At 43.2% G+C, this 21,470-nt stretch overlaps 1 protein-coding gene across 1 annotated transcript; it reads left to right on the forward strand.

Moving 5' to 3' along the window:
* Positions 1-865: 865 nt before the first annotated feature.
* Positions 866-8,627, forward strand: LOC311314347 (meprin A subunit beta-like; the record flags this gene model as incomplete). Its single annotated transcript, XM_084444684.1, has 9 exons — positions 866-981; positions 1,916-2,094; positions 2,206-2,424; positions 2,560-2,718; positions 3,533-3,751; positions 4,465-4,920; positions 5,111-5,284; positions 5,813-5,850; positions 8,541-8,627. The coding sequence occupies 9 exons, from the start codon at positions 866-868 to the stop codon at positions 8,625-8,627; spliced, it is 1,647 nt and encodes a 548-aa protein (XP_084300810.1).
* Positions 8,628-21,470: the final 12,843 nt, after the last annotated feature.

A 21,470-nucleotide genomic window follows, 5' to 3' on the forward strand; every position in this document is an offset into this window, starting at 1 on the left:
GTGGTTTTCACATGCCATGATCTTTAGAAACATCTTTCGAAACGAAATAGCTTCCTCACTTGCTCCAGCACTAATGCGCACAGCGCACAATCATTGCTCCAGCACGCTGTGCGCATGCGTGCTGGAGCAAGTGAGGAAGCTATTTCGTGTCTAAAGAAGTTTCTAAAGATCATATTACAGAGGCATGTGAAATACCACAACAGGCCTATGCTCTCTATGTAAGCACAACTAGCGATTCATCAAGACAGATTGATGAAAACAACCGTTTCGCGGCAGAAAATAGATTTTTAGAAACTGCATTCTAAGTGCCCCGACCACCGCCATAACATGGATATACTGGCTCGCGCTGGATTTTAAATTTCTTATACATGCCTCCGAACTACACCAAAGTGATCTCGGTGAGTCAAACGTCTTATAATATGTTGTTAATAAGGTCCAGGTTGTCAAAAACGAGCATTGTCCTTTAATGTGGATGTTTACTCACAGGTAACATCGCTCATCTATCACACTATACTCTGCACGCACACTGAATACACTCACCACACTCCATTCTGTATATTTTCTGTAAATTGCATTTGTGCCTCCCTTTTTAATCTTTATCATTTTGTGTATATTGTATTGTATTTTGTTTGCACTGTATTTTGTATTTGCACTGTTTTCTGTATTGCATTTGCACTATCGTGTCTTTGCACTGTCCTGTCCTGCACTGTCCTGTCATCTGCAACAGCATATGCCTTAACCTTAGTGAAATTCCATATGAACCCTATACATGGCTAATAAACTGATCTTGAAATCTTGAAATCTTCTCCTCTCACCATTATATCATTGATACATCCAATCATTCACAACGATCTCTCATGAAGAGATGAATGCCAAAGGAATCATCCTTCGAGCATTTGACCAGTTCAGGCTGAAGACATGCATTGATTTCAAGCCCAGAGACTCTGAGGATTACTACATATCTGTTCAGAAGTTAGGAGGGTAAGTTATCCTTCAGTTAGCTGCAACACCAGTTTGGTTATTGCATTTCACAAGAAGGCAATTAATTACATGGTAACATAAATTACACCAAAATGCTCTTTGAAGTCATTACAGGGATTTATTTGAATTAACACCAATAAACTCCTAGCAAACTTGGGTAACTTCACAATCTAGTTTAAATATAGAATTATTTGACATAGTACAGATTGTAGGACACATAATTCCATGGTGATACAATATATTCAGATATTTGTCCAGATACAGGATGTCGACTAAATATCCAAGAAGAATGTTGTAGCATAGGTGTTATGGTTCGGGCCGGGTCCGCCCCTGCTCACCCCCTGCTCCCAGTCTGGACCCTCGCCCCTGCCCCAGACCCCTGGTTCGCCCTGCTCACTACCTGTTCCCGGCCTGGATTCCTGACCCTGAGCTCCTGCGCCTGCTGGACCCTCCTGGACCCTGAGCACCTCCCAGTGACTGCCCCTGCACTACCCCTAGAGACTTTGGCACATTGTTGACATTGTCATCTAGTTTTGTTCTGCCTCCATGTGTTTCATCTTGTGTTCGTTGTCTTCTATGTTGGTTTGTGTCCTCCCAGCCCCAGCTCTAGACACCAGTCCCTCACCAGTCCCACGTCACTCCAGTCCCTCTAGCTCCCCCCTCTAGTTTCCCCTAGTTTTCTGCCCAGTCCCATTCCCAGTCCTAGCCTCGTTCCCTGTCCCCTTCCCTTGTGTCCTGGTTCCCTCTGTCCTTGTGTAGGTGTCTTGTTGGTATCCCTCCATGTCCTTGTCTGGGTGATTGTCTCGTTACAGTATGTCTTGTTGCACACCTGTACGTTGTTCCTTGATTGTTCTCCCTGAGTATATATGCCCTCCTGTTTCCTTTGTTCTCTGTCGGATCATTGACAGGTTTTCTTATGACTGTTTCCTTGCAGGTGTTACTCCTACATAGGGAAAGCTATCCGCAGAGGACAACCCCTCTCCATAGGACGGTATTGTGATGATCTATCCGTAGTGGAGCATGAGTTCATCCACGCTCTGGGCTTCTATCATGAGCAGTCCAGATACGACAGAGACGACCATGTCAAAATAATCTGGGAAAACATCAGAACTGGTATGAGTTAGTCCTACACTGTTTGAGTAACAAAGTAAACTAAGGAAGTTGTGCCTTCTGATATGTAGGTGTTTCTTTGCTGATTTTATCAACACGTACTTCTACCGACAGGAAAAGAGAATAATTTTAAGAAACGATCTGCTAAAGTCTCCACCACACTGGGTACTCCATATGACTACTATTCAGTCATGCACTACGGACAAAACGCCTTCAGCAATGGCAACGGATTCACCATTATCACCATCCGACCAGAGTTCCAGGATGTGATTGGTCAACGCTTGGAAATGAGCTCCAATGATGTGCTGAAGCTGAACAGACTGTACAATTGCAGTAAGCAGAGGATACAAAAACATAAATTCTCTACACTAAATAGCCTTTGTGAAATATACTATTTGAGCTGGAAAATCCAGATTTCTCAAGGATCTTAAATTCTTATTCGATGTGCTTCATATCACCTGCTTGTAGATGGGACTGTTGCATTCATGGAACATTGCAGTTTCTCGGACGGAATGTGTGGGATGGGCCGCTGCTCCAGAAGTGTGGAGGGAGGCTGGGAGAGAGTGACACGTGTGGCAGGGGGTCCTGACAGCGACCACACCAGCCTGGGTAGTAGCAGACCAGACGGTAAGATGGGAATGATAATGCTAATGATAATTGCTATATAATGAAATATACTCAAAAGTACTGTACATCCACTGTTTGTCTGTTTTTTCATAACATTTACACAAAAAGTGCTCTACAACCTACTGACACAATAACATAGGCACTACCGGCAATTCTATCCTGTCATGTAAAGAGTATTATACTTTGTTGAGTAATATTATGAATGCATATTACTAATAAGCATACATGTGGTTAAAATAAAAATACAAAAAAACTAGAAATGGTGCTCAGAGAGCAAGGAACCCCCCACGAGTTTCATGAAAAGCAGTCTGGTACTTTTTGCGTAATCCTAGTCCAAAAAATGAATGGTGGTGAATGGCTGGCCGCGTTTGGGCAGCTTGTGGACCCACCCCATAATTCGGATTTGCTCCAAAATGTAAAGGTTCTAAAGTGGCCCATGCTACTGTACACCCATTCAACAGATTTGGAGAAAATCGGTGCAGTAGTTTTTGCACAATTTTGCTGACAGGCGGACAGAGGGACGAACACACGGCACAGAAAATGGTACCTCTCGTCCAGCGGTCACTGGGGTGGAGAGTAACGTCTTCTCTTTTCTTTCAGGGCTCACCACACCTTCTCCATCACAGGGTACAGTCATCATCAAGCCCATTAATAGACACAGTCTGGTATATTTTCACATCTGCCTTATGAAGGCTAAGGTTTTTAGAGGTTGAACAACACAAATGTAATGCATGAGAGTTCATCAATGGTTAATAAAGTACACAGTCTCCACAGATATTTTGAAATATGTCAACCTTTTCTTCTCTGTGAGCAGGTTTCTTCGTGCACTCCAGCACAGCGTCGGGGCAGGAGGGGGACTCAGCCTGGCTGGAGAGCAGGAGGATGACTCCCGGCAGGACTTGCAGTGTCCAGTGTCTGCAGTTCTACTACTACCACAGTGGGGGAGACCAAGACCAGCTCAACATCTGGATCAGAGAGTTCCAGGATGAAAGGGACTCGAAGGGAAAGCTGCATCTCATAGGACAGATCACAGGTGATCTCTGGGTAGATCTCAGGGTATCTCTGGGTCACGTAGACGTCATCAAGGATATAATGTCCATGCAGGAATGCCTTTCCACAGGTGTAAAACGTTTCTAAACAAGGCAAAAATATATCCATCTGCGAGAGCTAAGGCCATTTATGCAACACCAAAAGGAGCTAGAAATATCTACATGACATAATCAACTAATTTGCATAATATTCAATTCTGAAAGAGGCAAAATGAATAGAAAAGGCTGACCGGGTAGTTTACAAACTAACTATTTAGTCCAGGGGCCAATACAGATTTTGGTACCACCTACCTAAGGTGACCAAAGAATATTAGTATTTTTGTTTTCCTACATGTCTCTAGTTTATATTGTGGTATGATAACCATGCCTATCTACTGTAGTAGCTTAATGCTCGATCAAAATACATTATCTCAGCAAACCCACACCCCAGTATCTCACTTGCACTACAATAGGCACTAGCACTAAATGTTAACAAACCTTAGCTCCATCCATATATTAAAAACTTACTTCACAGAATTTCATTTCAAACCTTTATTTATACTGGTAAAGCACTGAGGTTTTCCCTCATTTACAGTGTTGATGAGTTCACACAGAGACACAAATATCAACAGAACAAAATACAATATAGAATAATCAATGTTTAATCCACTGGAATTAGGAGTAATGTGTCTATCTTCTCCCTCTTCGTCTCTCCCAGGTCCTCCAACTCCCCACTGGCAGCTTCATCATGTACCCCTGAACGCCACCAGCAGCTTCCAGGTGGAGTTTGAAGTGTATAAAGGAGCAGGACCTTCTACAGGGGGGTTCTCCATCGATGACATCAACCTGTCAGAGACAGAGTGCCCACTTTTTACCTGGCAGATCAAGGACTTTGAGAACCGTCTGACAACCAGCTCCTCCGGTGCCTTTCTGTTCAGCCCTCGGCTGTACTCCAGAGAAGGTTATGCCTATCAGATAGGATTGAGATGGTTGTCTAGGAGCTATTTTGGCATCTACATGCGTCTGGTGTCTGGTCAGTATGATGACCAGCTCCAGTGGCCTTGTCTTTGGAGGCAGGTGACCTTCCTGTCTCTGGACCAGAACCCCCAAATCCAGCTGCAGATGTCCAAGCAGTTCAGCTTCACCACAGACCCCTCTGTGACAGACTCTGATGGTGAGCTTCATGAGCAAATACGATGTCAAGATAGTAATATTACAGTCCAACAACAACACAACAACTGTCCAACAACAACTGTCCAACAACAGCTCTACTGTGCAACAGTTAGAACATATTTCAAGGAAATGGACAACATTTACAAAATATTCTTGTTCTATTGAGTCATTCAATTCTCTACTGTTGACAGGAAGTTCTATTTGGGACAACCCTCGTAAAGTAGGAAGAATCTATACTGACGAGAACAATGAGAAGTTCTTTGCCAACACTCTGTATGGAAGAAGCAAATTCAGGGGGCTGCAAGACATGAAGACCAGTCACTTCCTGAAGGGAGGCGACGCCATCTTCCTCATCACGTTCCAAGGTTAGCCAGCAAAAGGCTTAATACTCCACTGTAGCACTGAGGTAAATGGTAAATGGACTGCACTTATATAATGCTTTTATCTAAAGCTTTACAATGGCCTCTCATTCACCCATTTACACACACATTCACACACCAATGGCGGCAGCTGCCATGCAAGGTGCTAGCCTGCTCATTGGGAGCAATTTGGGGTTCAGTGTCTTGCCCAAGGACCCTTCGACATGTGGACAGGAGGCGACGGGATTCAAACTGCCAACCCTACGATCATTGGACGACCCGCTCATGAGTCTTTCCTTTTTTCCTCCTCGACCCGCTGAGGTCTTTCCTTTACTGAGGTTCTTTTAGTGATATGATTAGTAACATTAAGCATCTCAAACAAACTGAATGTTAGACAACCCTTAAACATAGCCACCATTGCTTTAAGAGGGAGAGAGTTGAATTGTGTCTATTGTCATCAGTGTCTTGAAGGTATCCACTCATGCAACATTTATGCAACTTATTCTCCTCCCAGATATCTCCCCTCTCCTTCAGAACAACTCTCTCCCATGCCCAACGTTGCCACCTGTGAGGTTCTCTCAGCTACTAGGGAACCGTGATGAGGGTCCATGTTCCACCAGGTATGACATAGAGTTCTTATGTGAAGCTGTTTTTGAAAGTACCGTAAATCCTCTGATAGTGGCTGTGGCCTTTATTTACTGAGCTGCAGAGAGCCCCAGGCCTTTATTGGAGGCAGGCCTATATTAGAGGCAGGCCTTTATTTCTTAAAATTAAACTCTCATGGACACAATCTCTTAATTTGAGGACTTTTATTGCAAAAATGTTGCACAAACCAAAAAGTATGCCCTATGTCATCCAACAAAACAAATCAAAGAGGCCTACCGGTATGTAAACAGAAAGTGAAAGTTAAGTGGAAGTGGCTATGTTAATGCCCACTCTGAGGCGAGAACGCCACAAAAACTGTAAATGTATAAAACCAGGCAACGTTTGGTGATAACAATTTAGCTTTCTTTGTAGCTCAAAGTGTCCTCTAAACAATTCCGGTTTTCAAATCTAGTGGCGATGAGTCAGTTTTAAACTGGGTTGCTAATTTGGAATCCTGGAGGGGGGCTGCTTTAACTCCCATTCCATCAACTCCTAGCAATATTTTCAGGGCGACACTTCACAGAATTCATAGTGATGATTTGTGGTCGTTTTTATATTGCTAAATATGCACATAACAAGCTGAAAATATGAAGGTAGACTCTCTATGATATGTAATTGTAGGAGAGTGGGTTTATTTTCCGTTGCAGTTGAAAATGTCGCTAGCACAAGCCCAGAATTCAGTCTTGTCACTGCATTTGGGCGTTACGACGACCACTTCCGAATGTGGCCGTTAAGACCACCTTATACTTCTAGCTCCAAGCTAACTTTCTTCCGCCCACCACCAGCTAGCCGTGCTCTTTCCTTGTCAGCTAAGCGCAGTTCATCCTTCTGCTTTCTCCAGTATCTGATTCTCTTCGGGTCGATGCCAAAGTGCTTTGCAGCTTGCTCTCCCGAATGTTCTGCAGCATACTGCAAAGATCTCTCTTTAAATTTCATGTCAAGCTTTCTTCCGGTCGGCGCCATGTTTGTTACCACCTCGAACAATGTGCCTAGCAACCAAAACTACCATAAAGCCCAGAGCTTTTTTCCCCCTCACTTTTTGACCTGGCCTGTATAGGGAGCCGGCCTGTATTTGTCTGTGTTGACCGTGCCCCCGGCCATTATAAGAGACCCAGCCTATAATTGAATACAGGCCACTATAAGGGGATTTATGGTAATATAATTTGCCACTACTGGTGTGTTTTTATGCCTCCGCCAGGCGATAGCATTATGGTTTCAGGTTGTCCGTCCGTCCGTCCGTCCGTCCGTCCGATGTTTGTTAATGCAATATCTCGTGAACACATTGATGGAATTTCTTCCCCTTTGGTAGAAATGTTCACTGGCACTGAAGGATGACTGCTTAGATCGTGGGTGTCAAAGGTTTAAGTTCAAGGTCACTATGACCTCACAAAATGTGTTTTTGGCCTGCTGAACACAATATCTCAAGAAAGGCTTAACGGAATTTGTTCATATTTGGGTAAAATGTTGAGTTGGACTCAAGGATTAACTGTTTACATTGTGAAGGTCAAAGGTCAAGGGTCACTGACCTCACAAAAGATGGTTTTGGCCTGCTGAACACGATATCTCAAGAACGGCTTGACAGAATTTGTACATATTTGGCCAAAATGTCCAATTGGACTTAATTAGATTAATTGTATTAGATTTTGGTATTCAAATGTCAAAGTCACTGTGACATCACAAAAGGCACTTTTGAACGCTAACGCTAATGCTAACGATAATGCTAATGCTAAAAATATCAAAATGGTATGCACATAATGGTCTCGACAGGTGTTTGCACTGCAGTAGACCAGGGATCAAAACCACCCATGTGCAATAAAAAACAACAACACTGCAGACTAGTTGAAATCAATCGCAATTGCATTGCCAGCCTTAATATCTCATTAGTAAGTATAGTTTACACTTTAAATCCACTCCCACATACTACTTTACCAACGGCCTAGTAAATGCTTTATAACTACTTGAATTCATCACGAATTACAGCATTTTTAAGTGTTTATGAAGCATATATTAACCCACTTACTAACCGTGTGTGCATGTCTAATTCATTTCATGAATAAATGCATGCATAAAGTACTTATAAGTAGTTTGTCAAGCATTAACTTCCACGTTATAAACAACCTGATGAACCATTAAAAACTCATGAAAAACGTGTTTGTAACTGATATGATACGTAATTTACAAATGGTAAATGCATTGTTTATGAAGTAGGAGAAAACAGTGAATAAACATATTTTACATTAACTTATTAATGAAGAATAAAACCTTTATAAATGTGTTTATACATGTCTTTATAATATGTAATAATGAATGAATAACGCTTTATCAATGATGAATTAAGTATTAATAAATGCTTTATAGTGTGCACTTATTATAAAGTGTAAACGTTATGCTCATAGCTAGCTACTGCTGTTGGTTCTGTCGTATCTAGCTAGCTAGGTAGCTCAGAGAGCAGAGCCAAAGAGCACCCGTTCAGCTGACCCCAGCTGTGTCAAACACAGCTGCTCATAAACTGCAACGGTGATGCTTCACCAGTGTATTTTTGATATCGCCTCTAAGTATGGGGACCCTAAACCTTCTTTTGGTAATCTCGTTAACATTCCTCTTTCCTTCATTGTAGATTCACTACCACCACTCTGGCTCCTCCAACAACCACCACTCATCCTCCTCTAACAACCACCACGCTGCCCCCTCCAACAACAACTGATGAAGATTACGGGTACTTGTTGTGTATTAATTCAAGATGATTCATACTGCAAGTGATTAATGGAATATGGAGCCACAGAACTACTTGTTATTGTGTAGTAATAAGGGTGTTGTCCGGTTTTGATAGCAACTATATAATATGAGCATGCGCACATTCGCGCGCTCTCCGTGTTGCGCTCCCTTTAAGATGAATTGGTACCTGTTCTGGACCAAGTAATAAAGAATGATTTTCTTTAAATACGTACAGTTCTGTCTCCGCCTCCACATGTGTGTCTAGGACATAACATTGGTGTAGATTCGTTTTCCATGAGTTTTTTGTATTATTATTTTTTCGGTGGAAGCGGAGGAGATGAAGCAAGCTAACTAGCTAAAGTGGGAGCAGCTAGCAACGAACGTACACGGCAAACGCATGGACGAGAAATGGCGGTTTTCAGCAGTGAGTCGGGTTTGTGTTTCAATGAAGCTAACGAGAGCTTCAGCACATATGAACAACGTTTTGCACAGTTTGTAGAGGCCAACGAGATTGAAGCGGATAGGCAACGGGCGGTCTTCTTATCCGTGGTGGGTGCAAAGACGTTTTCATTACTGACTGACTTGGTAGCGCCAAATAAGCCATCTGATACCCCATTGGAAGACATTTGCAATGTTTTGAGAGACTTTTATGTGCCAAAGAAAAATGTTTTGAGTGAACGTTACAGTTTCCGTGCACGCAAGCAAGAACATGGAGAGTCTCTAGCCGAGTATGTGGCCGCACTAAAGGAGCTAGCAGCCTCGTGTGAGTTTGGAGCATCGCTAGAAGAACAACTAAGGGATCAGCTGCTCTATGGAATAAGTAGCAAGGAGCTACGGGCTAAGCTGTTGAGTGCTGCGTTTGGAGACCAGCTAAAGTGGGCAAAAGTGATGGACATAGGGAGTAATTTCGACTGCACAACTACAAGTCTGAAAGCGTTTCAACAAGCCCCGCTGAGAACGGACAGTGTGAGTCACAAGGGGAACGCAGGTGCACGCGGGACCGTGGCACACAACAAGAAAAAGAGCCAGGGCGCCAGAGAGACGGCGTGCTACAGATGCCTTCGAGAGGGACACCAAGCTGCCTCATGCAAGTACAAAGATTTCCAGTGCAGAGCCTGCAACAAGAAAGGACACCTGGAACGAGCGTGTACGTCTACATCAGGGAACGTGACAGCCAACCAGGGCGGCAGAGCCAGCAGACAGGTTTTCAGGAAAGGCAATCCTGTAGATCGGGAGACACGCTACGTGGCGAGGGAATCGGCCAACGTGGAAAAGAGTGCTACAGGGCTGGAGTCCAGCCAGCACATTCTGATGAAGAGGAGGTCAGAGCCCTCAACATATCAGAGACACCAGGGACTGAAAAAGACTATGGGTTGTTTTCAGTAAAAAGTGACAGTGAGTATGTCAGACCATACATGGTGATGGTAAAGTGTAATGGTGTCAAAATTAAGATCAATCAATCAATCAATCAAAGCTTTATTTATATAGCGCATTTCATACCCAGAGGCAACACAATGCGCTTTACAGAGAACAAGGGAGGTGGGCAGACATCCCACCCCTACATATTCCAGAGGGAAGCAAAAAACAGTAATCACCCGAGGGCCAGATAAGTGAGCTGTAAAAATTCTTCCCTGACCCCTCTCAACGAGGCGATCGAGCAAGCTCCTGGAGTATGTTTGTCTACCGGCTAAGAACATTTATAGAGCAATAAATAACATTAAATTACATTTTCAGAGTAAGAGAGGCTAATAACATCATAGGAGAGACATGGCAAAACATTGGTGTATGTCTGTGTGTGCATAAATGTGCCTGAATGTGCCTGGGCCCAGATAGAGGCAGGGGTTTGGGTAGGGTGGGGGGTAGGAAAAGGATACGGACCCGGGTTAGGGTGAGGGGAAGGGGATCTGAGCCCAGGACTGGTGTATGTCAGTGTGTGTGTGAGTGTGCCTGGGTCCAGGTAGAGGCAGGGGTCAGGGGTAGGGTTGGGGTAGGAAGAGGATACGGACCCGGGGTAGGGTGAGGGGAAGGGGGTACTGGACCCAGGCCTAAGGCCGGAAGTGGACTGTTGTATGTCTGTGTGTGTGTGTGTGTGTGTGTGTTAACTAATTTGCTACGACATCTGCAGCAGATACAGGGGCATCCATCGGACTCAGGGTGGTCCATTGGCGACAGCGGGGCATCCACTGGACCTGGTTAGGAGATAGGAGGGAGAGAGAGAGGCACTAGGGAGAGGGGAGGCAGAACAGGGTTAGTAGCACACGGAGCCATATATAGAGCAATACATTACGTCAAACTACATTTTCAGGGCAAGAAAGGCTAAGAGCATCATGGGAGAGGTGTGGCAAACACTAATGTGTGTGTGTGTGTGTGTGCGTGCCTGGGCCCCGATAGAGGCAGGGGTTGGGGTAGGGTGGGGGGTAGGAAAAGGATACGGACCCGGGTTAGGGTGAGGGGAAGGGGATCTGGATCTGAAGATGGAAGTAGATACAGGTGCAGCCATGAGTATCATATCAGATAAACTGTACAGACAGAGGTTTGGCAAGTGTAAACTACAGCCATGTGAGGTTAGTTTAAAAACCTATTCCTCAGAGCCAATCCCACTGTAAGGGCAATTCAAAGTGAAAGTACAGTGTAGAGATCAAACAGAACAGCTAACCTTGTTAGTGTCAAAGGGAAAAGGTCCAACACTGATGGGTAGAAACTGGATTCAGCATTTACTGTTAGACTGGTCTAGAGTGAACCAGGTGCCAGTATTTGATCCACTAACTGAGATGTATCAGAAATACTTTCAGGTGTTTGAGAATGACAAAGGAGTTATCTCAGGGGTAACTGCAAAACTGCAGGTAGTGGACAAGGCAACTCTTTGCAAGGCAAGATCGGTGCCTTATGCATTAAGAGCAGCAGTGGATAAACAGCTAGACCAGCTATTAGAGAAAGGAGTTTGGACCCCGGTAGAATACAGTGAATGGGCCACTCCAATAGTATGCATCCCCAAAACCAATGGTGAAGTCTGAATCTGTGGTGACTATAAAGTGACAATCAACCCATGTTTAGAGGTAGATAAATATCCACTTCCAAGGACACATGATTTGTTTGCTAAATTAGCAGGAGGCAAGTATTTCACTAAACTTGACCTCACACAAGCATACCAGCAGGTTGAGTTAGATGAGGATTCTAAGCAGTATCTAACGATTAACACGCAGAAGGGGCTCTATCGTCTCAATAGGTTGCCATATGGGGTAGCTAGTTCACCAGCCATATTTCAACAAATTATGGATCAGGTATTACAAGGTCTTCCACGGGTAGTATGCTATCTAGATGATATACTGATCACAGGGGCAACAGAAGCCGAACACTGGGAAAATGTGGGACAAGTGTTGCAAAGGTTAAAGGACAGAGGTGTAAGGGTGAACAAGGACAAGTGTGCCTTCTGTCAGTCAAGTGTAACATACTTGTTATAAAATATACATATATATAACATTCTGTTATAAAATAGATTGAGACGGGTTGCACCCAATACAGGAAAAGGTGACAGCCATAGCCAATGCTCCTGTACCAAAGAATGTCACAGAACTGAGAGCGTTCTTGGCCTTACTGACATACTATGGGAAGTTTATCGATAGTCTATCTACAATAATCAAGCCCATGACTGAGTTGCTACAAAAAGACAAGCCCTGGGACTGGTCTCAGAGTTGCCAGGCAGCGTTTGATAATGCAAAAAGCCAGTTGTCATCTACAACAGTCCTTACGCATTTTGACTCCCAGCTGCCTCTAATACTAGCTTGTGATGCGAGTGCCTATGGGCTAGGAGCAGTCGTATCACACAAGATGCCAGACGGTAGTGAACGGCCAATAGCATATGCATCACGCACTCTCAGCGAGACTGAGATTAATTATTCCCAAATAGAGAAGGAAGCACTAGGTATCATTTTTGGGATACAGAAATTCAGGGACTACTTATATGGAAGGAAATTCTTATTAGTTACAGATCATAAGCCACTAGTTAAAATCCTAGGGCCAAAGACAGGTGTGCCAGCATTAGCCGCTGCCTGCCTGCAGAGATGGGCGCTACTTCTCTCAGCATATCAGTACGACATTGAGTACAAGCCTTCCTTGGAACGCGCAAATGCAGACGGTCTATCAAGGTTACCATTACACGTAGAGGCACCAAAGAGTAATCCAGAATACAGAGTGTCATGGTTAGAAGCTATGCCTGTGTCAGCTAAAGATGTCAAGAAAGAGACAGACAAGGACAAGGTCCTTACTCAAGTTAGGCATTTCACACAGTGTGGCTGGCCTAAACATGTATCAGATGAGGGGTTAAGGCCACACTGGAACAGACGTGATGAGCTCACAGTGGAAGCAGATTGTGTGTTATGGGGTTTACGTACAGTCATACCTACAACACTGAGACCTAAACTGTTAAAAGAGTTACATGCTGAACATCTGGGCATTGTGAAGACTAAGGCAGTGGCCAGAAGCCATTTGTGGTGGCCCAACTTAGACAAAGAAATAGAACAAATGGTGAATAGCTGTAAAACGTGCCAAGGGAACAGAAATGTGCCAAATAAAGCTCCTGTACACCTATGGAAAGGGCCAGAGCAGCCATGGGAGCGAATTCATATAGGTTTTGCAGAGAAAGGGAAACATCAGTTTCTACTGGTCAGTGATGCTTACTGATGCTGGCCAGAGGTCAAGCTGATGACTAGTACGACAGCTAAAGCCACAGTTGATGTGATGAGGGGTCTGTTTGCCTCTTATGGGCTCCCCCAAGTGGTTGTGTCAGATAATGGTCCGCAGTTAGTTTCTAGAGAGTTTGAAACATTCTTAGAAGCAAACGGTGTGAAACACATTAAGTCAGCACCCTACAATCCAGCCTCTAATGGTCAGGCAGAACGGTTGGTCCAAACTTTAAAACAGTCACTGGACAAGCAGAAAGAAAATGGGTATTCTATGCAACATTGTGTCGATCGATTTCTGTTTAGTTACAGGAACACTCCATCAACGACGACAGGAAAAACCCCATCTGACCTCTTCCTAAAGAGAAGGGTTCGAACCAGGTTGTGCCTGATCAGACCTAAGTTTTCAGCAGAGATGCAGGAAAAACACACAAGTTTCGAGAGTGGCCTTAGAACCCTCCAGCCTAATCAGAAGGTGATGGTTAGGATTTTTCGGGGAGGGGATGGGAAGAAATGGAAACCAGGTGTGGTAGAGCGAGTATTAGGGCCTGTGACATACTTAGTGAAGGTAGAGGGAAAAAACAGTAAGAAACATAGATCAGTTGATTACATATAAGGCAATAGAGATAACTGAAGAGACCCAGGTTGATGAATAACAGGTTTTACAGCAGGGCAATTGGGCCCCAGGCGAAGCCAGCTACAAGGAGCCAGGCTTATGGAGAAGGTTGTGTCTCTGTTTTGTCTTTGAAATAATTCACCTCTGAGCTGAGAGAAAAGCTTGAACAGAGGTCTGAATTAAATGGTACTGCTCTGATAAAGAGAGAGAGAGAGCATTAGAGCACAAACTCATGTGGGAGATGCATTTTAAGAGAGGCTATGACTTTTTGACTCATGTGATGGTAGTTTAAAGCAGTAACATATTAGCTTCATGAACCACGGATAACAATAAAACCTGGTGAGAGTTGGCAATAAAGGTTATATAAGCCGTGGCAGGGAATTTACCTAAATAAGCCATCACATTGAGATCGAAAATTCGAAAATTCTACTCTTTGACACTATTAAAACTCTTAACTCCCGGTGTAATGTTTTCATTTCGTTGTATTTATGTTGATGTTGGTATATTTTCTCTTCCCGATGTCTTTATATTGTGATGCTAAGAGCTTGCTAGCACTGAACCGTTGAGTGCTATATCGCTCTATAAAGCTCTAGCAAGCATGAAGCAATGTCAAGAGGGCAGTCTTCCTTTTATCCAAACTGGCACCATTTTATTCTCTGCCCCACAGGTGCCCACCTCTATAAAACAGATCAGTGTCAACTGGCAAGTCTTGGTAACTTACGTCTCTCAAACATCCCAGTCAGGTGCCCTCTTATTCAACCCCCCCCATTGTCATTAAGGAGAAATATGGAGTGCTGTATGCATTTTCACGGTTGTAGAGAGTCCAAAATGATAACTTTTTCAGAGGCAAGTTGGATAAAATGTGTAAATAGTTCTTTACAGTGGGTTAATCTACAGTGCCCAGAAATTGAAATTGCAGAAAGGGCTGTTAAAAACAATAATTTGCAAGAGGACAGTCAAATTCCAGATGTGCCAGCAAATGCAGGGTACCACAGAGAATGCTACATGCAATATTCTAATGTTAGAAACATAGAAAGAGCCTGCGAAAGGAAGGAAAAGACAATACAGAAGACCAGAGGTTTGTACCAAATTTAATCTTATTACATAAACATGATACATGATCATTTCATTTCTTGGCTTGTGGTGACAACAAAGAAAACCTCCAACAGTTTCTCTTTGAGACATGGTCTAAGTCCAGCAAAGAGCAACTTCAAGACATCACTTTGATAGTTGGACATGGGTCTGAGTGTCATGTGATCAGAGTCAACAGCAGTAGCACAGAGCTTGAGGTTTTCCCACTACAAACACTGTTCTCAATACAGGAGGAAGCAGACACCCGACTGTTGCTTCACTGTGCCAATGCCTCACAGTATAGTTCACATGTTGTGATCAGCAGTCCCGACACTGATGTGTTCATACTAGCCATCGCTCTCTGCAAGGAAATAGGAGCAAACCTGTACTTCCACACAGGGAAAGGGGCAAACGCACGCACCATATCTGTCCATAGGATACACAGCCACCTTGGTGATGAAGTCTGTAATGCACTGCTTGGCCTCACTGTTTCACAGGCTGTGATGCAGTGAGTGTGTTCTATGGTAATGGAAAAGTCAAGGCAGTAAAGATACTTGAGTCCAGCAGAGAGCATTGTGTCACATTCCAAACATTGGGAACAGCTTTCCAACTACCAGAAGAGCTGTATGAACAAACAGAGGCATTAACCTGTGACCCATATGACCTTAAAGGCTGTAGGGGATGTCAATTTTGCAAGGTGTCAAATGTTTAAGAGCGGAAAGTGCAATGACAGAAGTCTACCTCCAAATTAGGACGCATTGCATGAACACACTCAGCGGGCAAACTACCAGGCAGCCATATACAGGAGGTCCCTGCAGAGCCAGCCAGACATCCCTCCACCAATGAACTATGGCTGGAAGATAGAGGAAGACGTCTTTGAGATCGACTGGATGTCACTTCCTCCAGCCCCAGTTGGAATCTTGGAGCTTGTGTACTGCTCCTCAAAAAAACACAATGTGTGAAAGGAAGATGCACATGTAAATCCAACGACCTACCATGTACCGACATGTGTCTTTGTTTGGACTACCAAAACACTGTTACCTACTGTAGGTGTAGTAAAGCAGGCTGAAGTACCTGCATATCTGGATGATTACCTAGGCACTGCATGATTATCACTACAAAAAGTAGGCTACCCCTGACATGCTACCAGTGGATCAAGACCCGTACACACATTTTTATTTCTGTTTTTATTTTTTATAAGGCTTGTAAACAGCAATGATTCTAACCTGTTATGTAATAAATGTTATCTTCTACGCCAATCTATGTCTAGTGGTGTGGTCAATTATAGGCTAGGCATGTGACAACACTAACGTACAGATTTGGGTGTTGTATGTTTGTGGTGGTTTGGTTTCCACTACCACTTCCAACTACAACATGCTACACCGGGCAGGAATAGGCAGCAACTTAAATTAGTGATGACATTTGTTGTTTTCTAGTTTCTTGCTACAGCCTAGATATTAGACTGCTTCTTGTTAGCTAACCTGGATGTGCGTCACCAACCAAAACTTATACTAGTGCTAAATATACTGCATCAACGATCAGTTAGGACTAACAACAGATCATATATCAATAATTAATATTACAGTTAAGCGAAACCTTACCTGAGTGTAGTCACAACGTTAGCTATCCGCATGGAAGGAACATGTCATGAACCCTTGAATTTCTTGCTCCAATGAAGAAGAGGAAACGAAACATATTCAATGACATAGCAACCTCAAGGTACTCAAAGTGAGAGGCTGGGAGATAGTACTCAAAGCAGACAAGCCTTGGGTGCGTTCAAATTCAGCTAACAGAGGTGAACGTTCGTCGCAAACATGTTTTCTCCAAACGGTCACATTTGAACGGCTTTTAATGAACGTTCCAAATAGTTTGCATAAACGCAACAATCTCCATGGGAGCACATCTCCAGTAAGCCTGGGTCCATTGTGATCCTCGTTCTGTTACTGGCGAACTACCTCTCCAGACTGTTAGCTTCTGTTAGCAAACGTTTGCGGCTAACACAAAGCTAACGGAAAATACTTTGCTAACGTTCGCAAACGTTTGCTGTGTTCGCTGAATTTGAACGCTGATCTTCATCTTGTGGATGGAACATTGAAGAAGATCGATATAATTAGCCACAACTACAAGTTAAAGGACACGAAAGAACCGGTGTTAACTTCCTACTCTTCGATTCAGAGGAATATCATTGGTGAGTGTCAAGTCACGTGACACTTTAGTGAATTTTGGTTGGTTCTACAGCCAGGCCCCTTTCGTTGTAGTCCGCCGTACATCCTAACTTCGTAAGGCTAAATGTAATTTTCATAAAACTATAATCGAGTTGGGATTGCCAACAAACGGAAACATGTTTTTTTTAAAAGCCACGTACTTTATGTGAAAAAATCAGCTACTCTTGGCGAATCTCGATACTTTCAGAAACTAGAGCAGATAGCCAGCTTCGGCCCATCATCTATTTGTTAAATTAGTTGACTGTTTGTTAATCTTAGTTAGTAGCCACACTATCCTTGTACTTGTATATTCGTTTTCTTAGTCGTTTGTCTATGTTATGGTCCTTATACTTGTATATTAGTTTTCTGTTAAGTTTGTTTATTATTCCTTAGTGTCGTAACCCGCCCAGGGGGCAAAGGACAGGTAAGCTACCCATGGGTATACACAGCTCAAGTAGTTTACCTCCTGTTATGTACACCAGGTTAGGAGCGTGTGCCACCTTTGTAAGTTTTCATAGTTAGGGAAGGTTTTTGTTTAGGGGGGTTAGGGAAGTGGATTTTACTGTGTTCTTTTGTTTGGCACCGTTCTTAGTCCCTTTGTTCCCTGTGGAGTAGGTATTTTGTGTTAGTAATAAATATATTTTTTATATATTTATTCTGTCTACTGCCTCCTGTGTCCTGCCTCACTACGCCTAGCACACCACACCCTCTAGGGGACGTAACACATGCCAATGGTCAAAATCCAAAATTCAAGCCTGCTTCCGATATTGTGCAACCAATTGGATTGTATAAAGGCACTAAATAAAGTCAAGTTGCATCACTGTTTTCGGTGGCCTAATGGTCTCGACAGGTGTTTGCACTGCAGTAGATCAGGGATCAAAACGACCCATGTGCAATAAAAAACAACAACACTGCAGACTAGTTGAAATCAATCGCAATTGCATTGCCAGCCTTAATATCTCATTTGTAAATGCTGTGTAAAGCATAGATCGTTTACACTTTAAATCCACTCCCACATACTACTTTACCAACGGCCTAGTAAATGCTTTACTTGAATTCATCACGAATTACAGCATTATTAAGTGTTTATGAAGCATATACAGATGTGGGAACATAAGAATGTAACTTGACCCGCGGTATTCTAACAGGCGCTTTACGTCATTCCGCACCACCGCTCGCCTGCCCATAGGGGCGCAGTAATACCACTCATTGACCCATTGCTGGCTCGCACATTAGATGAGCCTACCGTTCTCAAACTCCTTGTTGTCTGTCTGGTTGTAATTTAATTATTACGAACAAAGCCTATCTATTTATAGTTTCTATCTCTGTAACTGTCGCCGGGTCTATATCTGTTAACTGTCGGGACAAGTAGAAGTTTAATACATTAGGCTGAGTGTTCTCATATGGAACATGGCATCAGGACGAGGAAGATGGCTAACGGAGATGACCAGAGATGTGTTTGAAATGGTTCACTCACTCCCTCCCTATTACCATGGATGTATTGAGTGCGACTCATAGTGAACTACATGGGGAATGATTTAACAGTTTTGGGACACATGGAATGTAACTGCGTAAGATATTCATGACTCAAACAAGCAGACGCGCCGATCACTGATGGCAGCAGGTTGAAATATCAGGTAGTATTCAGGTTCCATGTTTAGTTGAATGATAAATCCCATATAAATGGTTGGAATTCTAATGATGTGCAAGTGTGATTTTGTCAACTTAATGCTGTCTGCTAATAGCAGGCTGTGAAGCTGCACGATGAGACCGTGATAGCACGTTAGCTCACGACAGCAGCTTCCATAATATTAACGGTAGCTGTCGGTGGCTAAAAAGCAGATAGATAACTTTACAACGTTGATTCCTGTAGCTATTTTGATGCTATAAGTTCAACTTCTGTTTCTCGGGCAGGAACGGAGACGAACTCGCATTAGCAGTAAAGCAGCTAGAGGAATGATCGCGCGGTCTCTTTAGCCCTGAGACCATCAGGCAGGCAGCAGGAGGTCGTTGAAGGCTTTATATATTATTATGATATTATGTCTAATAATACATTCGTTGAAAGTAGGCTACACAGGCTGATCTACTATACGGAATTGGACCGAGGAGTGTTCTCATATGGAACTATGCTGCACACGCCCGCCCGCGACAAGAGCTGAATCGTAGTCAGCTTGCCCCGCTGCGCGCAGGACGCGTGCGTCCCCCGCTCCGAGCAGAACGCAGGCGGAATGTCGCTCCCCGTCTGAAACGGCCTTGACTCCTGGAATCCCAAGGTCTTTCATATTGAAATTATCTTGATGGCCTGGGAAGAGACGTGTTAAGGGAGTGCATCAGTCGTGAGCCTTGACAGTAGGCTACCAGCCTGCGCTGCGCTCAGAACAAAGTTGGATGAATGGATGGACTTTTTGGAATCCTGCAAAAATGTTTATTGCGCTCTAAAATCATGAAAGCATAAATGTAAAAATGCAGCAACAGAAGTAGGCCTAGTCTAGATGAGATGGTGGTTTAAATGAATGGCAACACATAAATTCAATGGCCGGTCATGGCAAAGCACCCGCTAACGCAGGCTACCCCCCTCCCACGATCCAGGGAAACCGGTTCCTCCAGTTTATTTGAATATAAAAGAATTTTTTGGGGGGGGGGGGTTACAATAGTCTAGTCCAGGTTCGCTGGAGGACCTGTATTTTCAGTGTTTGCTGGTAGCGGACTGCATCGATCAATGCAATGACTCTTCAGTTTTACCCTTTTCATCAATAAAACATCATTTTTACAACCATGTCTCATTGATTGGGAAGGCATTTAGAGCTGCCGGTCTATTAGCCTACATTCGGACTCAGAGGATGACATAACTGTTTATTGAGAAACAATTGGCTATATAAAGAAATACCACAATGCATGTAGTCTAGATATATTAGGCTACATTATGGTTATACACTTTATGGTAGACTGCCCTCTCGCTCGCTAAGCAGGCTACATTGTGGCTGTTTTGTTCATCGCCTATAGGCTACACATTAGAAAAATGTTTTTTTTTATATAGACCTAGAAGGAATCATTTCCTATTTTAATACAATTCAAATTCTGCTTAGAGGGAATTATTTTCAACGGACATTATGACCTGAGCATAATTAATAATTATCTAAGTTAATATAGGCCTATGAGAACGCAACGCTTTTTACGATAGGCTAGGCCTATGCGTCTTGTGATTGTAGGCTACTGTAGCCTAGGCTACAACTTAAGGCTTGCCCTATTGAATTCATTTTATAGCCTACTAGGCTACTCATTATTATCGAATTATCTAGTTGATATATGAATAAAACAATAAGCCGTTTTAATGGCTATGGGCTACTAGTTGTAGCGATGCGCTCTGCTCTTACGCACGGTTGAGGCGGCAGCTCAAATACACAGCCAACTGGAGATGTCGCGTCTGGGGAGGCTCTGTGTCTCTCCACCAGTCCCCAGCGAGTCCAAGCTATTCCCAATGAATAATACTTAGGCCTATTTATAATAGCCTACATAGCGCGAAACTGTTCATATAATAGGCTGTAGCCAGCGCGAAACTGCGCATTCCCTATAGCCGTTCATTGAACAGCTGGCGGCCGGTATAAATAAATTAAAACATACACGATATTTTGTTATTTGAATGATCTTGAATATATATATTCAAGATCATTCAAATAACAACATATTGTGTAGCCTATGTTTTTTTCATTTATAATTTAACAATAGGGGGTGCAACAGAACACAATTTTAGGGAAAGTCATTGACAGGCGGACTTCAATGTTTTATTAAAATATAGTTATGTGCAAATGAAAACCCACAATCGTCCTATGGACCTTACCCCGATTTTGGAAATCAGATAAAGGCGTTCACAAGACCATTTCAATAATCGCATTATTACAATTATCGGTTGATGTCTCACTGTCAAACCTGCCGCTATGCACAAGATAGTTAATGTCCGGATATGATTGGCAATGAGTGATCTTTACTCATGGCGACTATTTCAATTTTGTATGGATCCACAAGTCGATCAAGCTTATTTTTTCTTTGTATCGTGCTGAAGCCATATAGCCTACTGCGCTCAGACTTGGCTACATTATGCCCTGTCTTCAAATTTACTTCCGGGGTTTACGAGTAGCCTAACAGTTGAATGCGTTCCAGAAACAAAACGCAAAACCCTCACGTTCACCATATCTTTACTAACAAATATATTTACAATACTGTTATTTTGCGCATTTGACCAAACAGCCTCCACGTCTTGACCC

This window comes from Borostomias antarcticus, assembly GCF_949987555.1.
Source record: "Borostomias antarcticus genome assembly, chromosome: 10".
Classification (NCBI taxonomy): Eukaryota; Metazoa; Chordata; class Actinopteri; order Stomiiformes; family Stomiidae; genus Borostomias; species Borostomias antarcticus.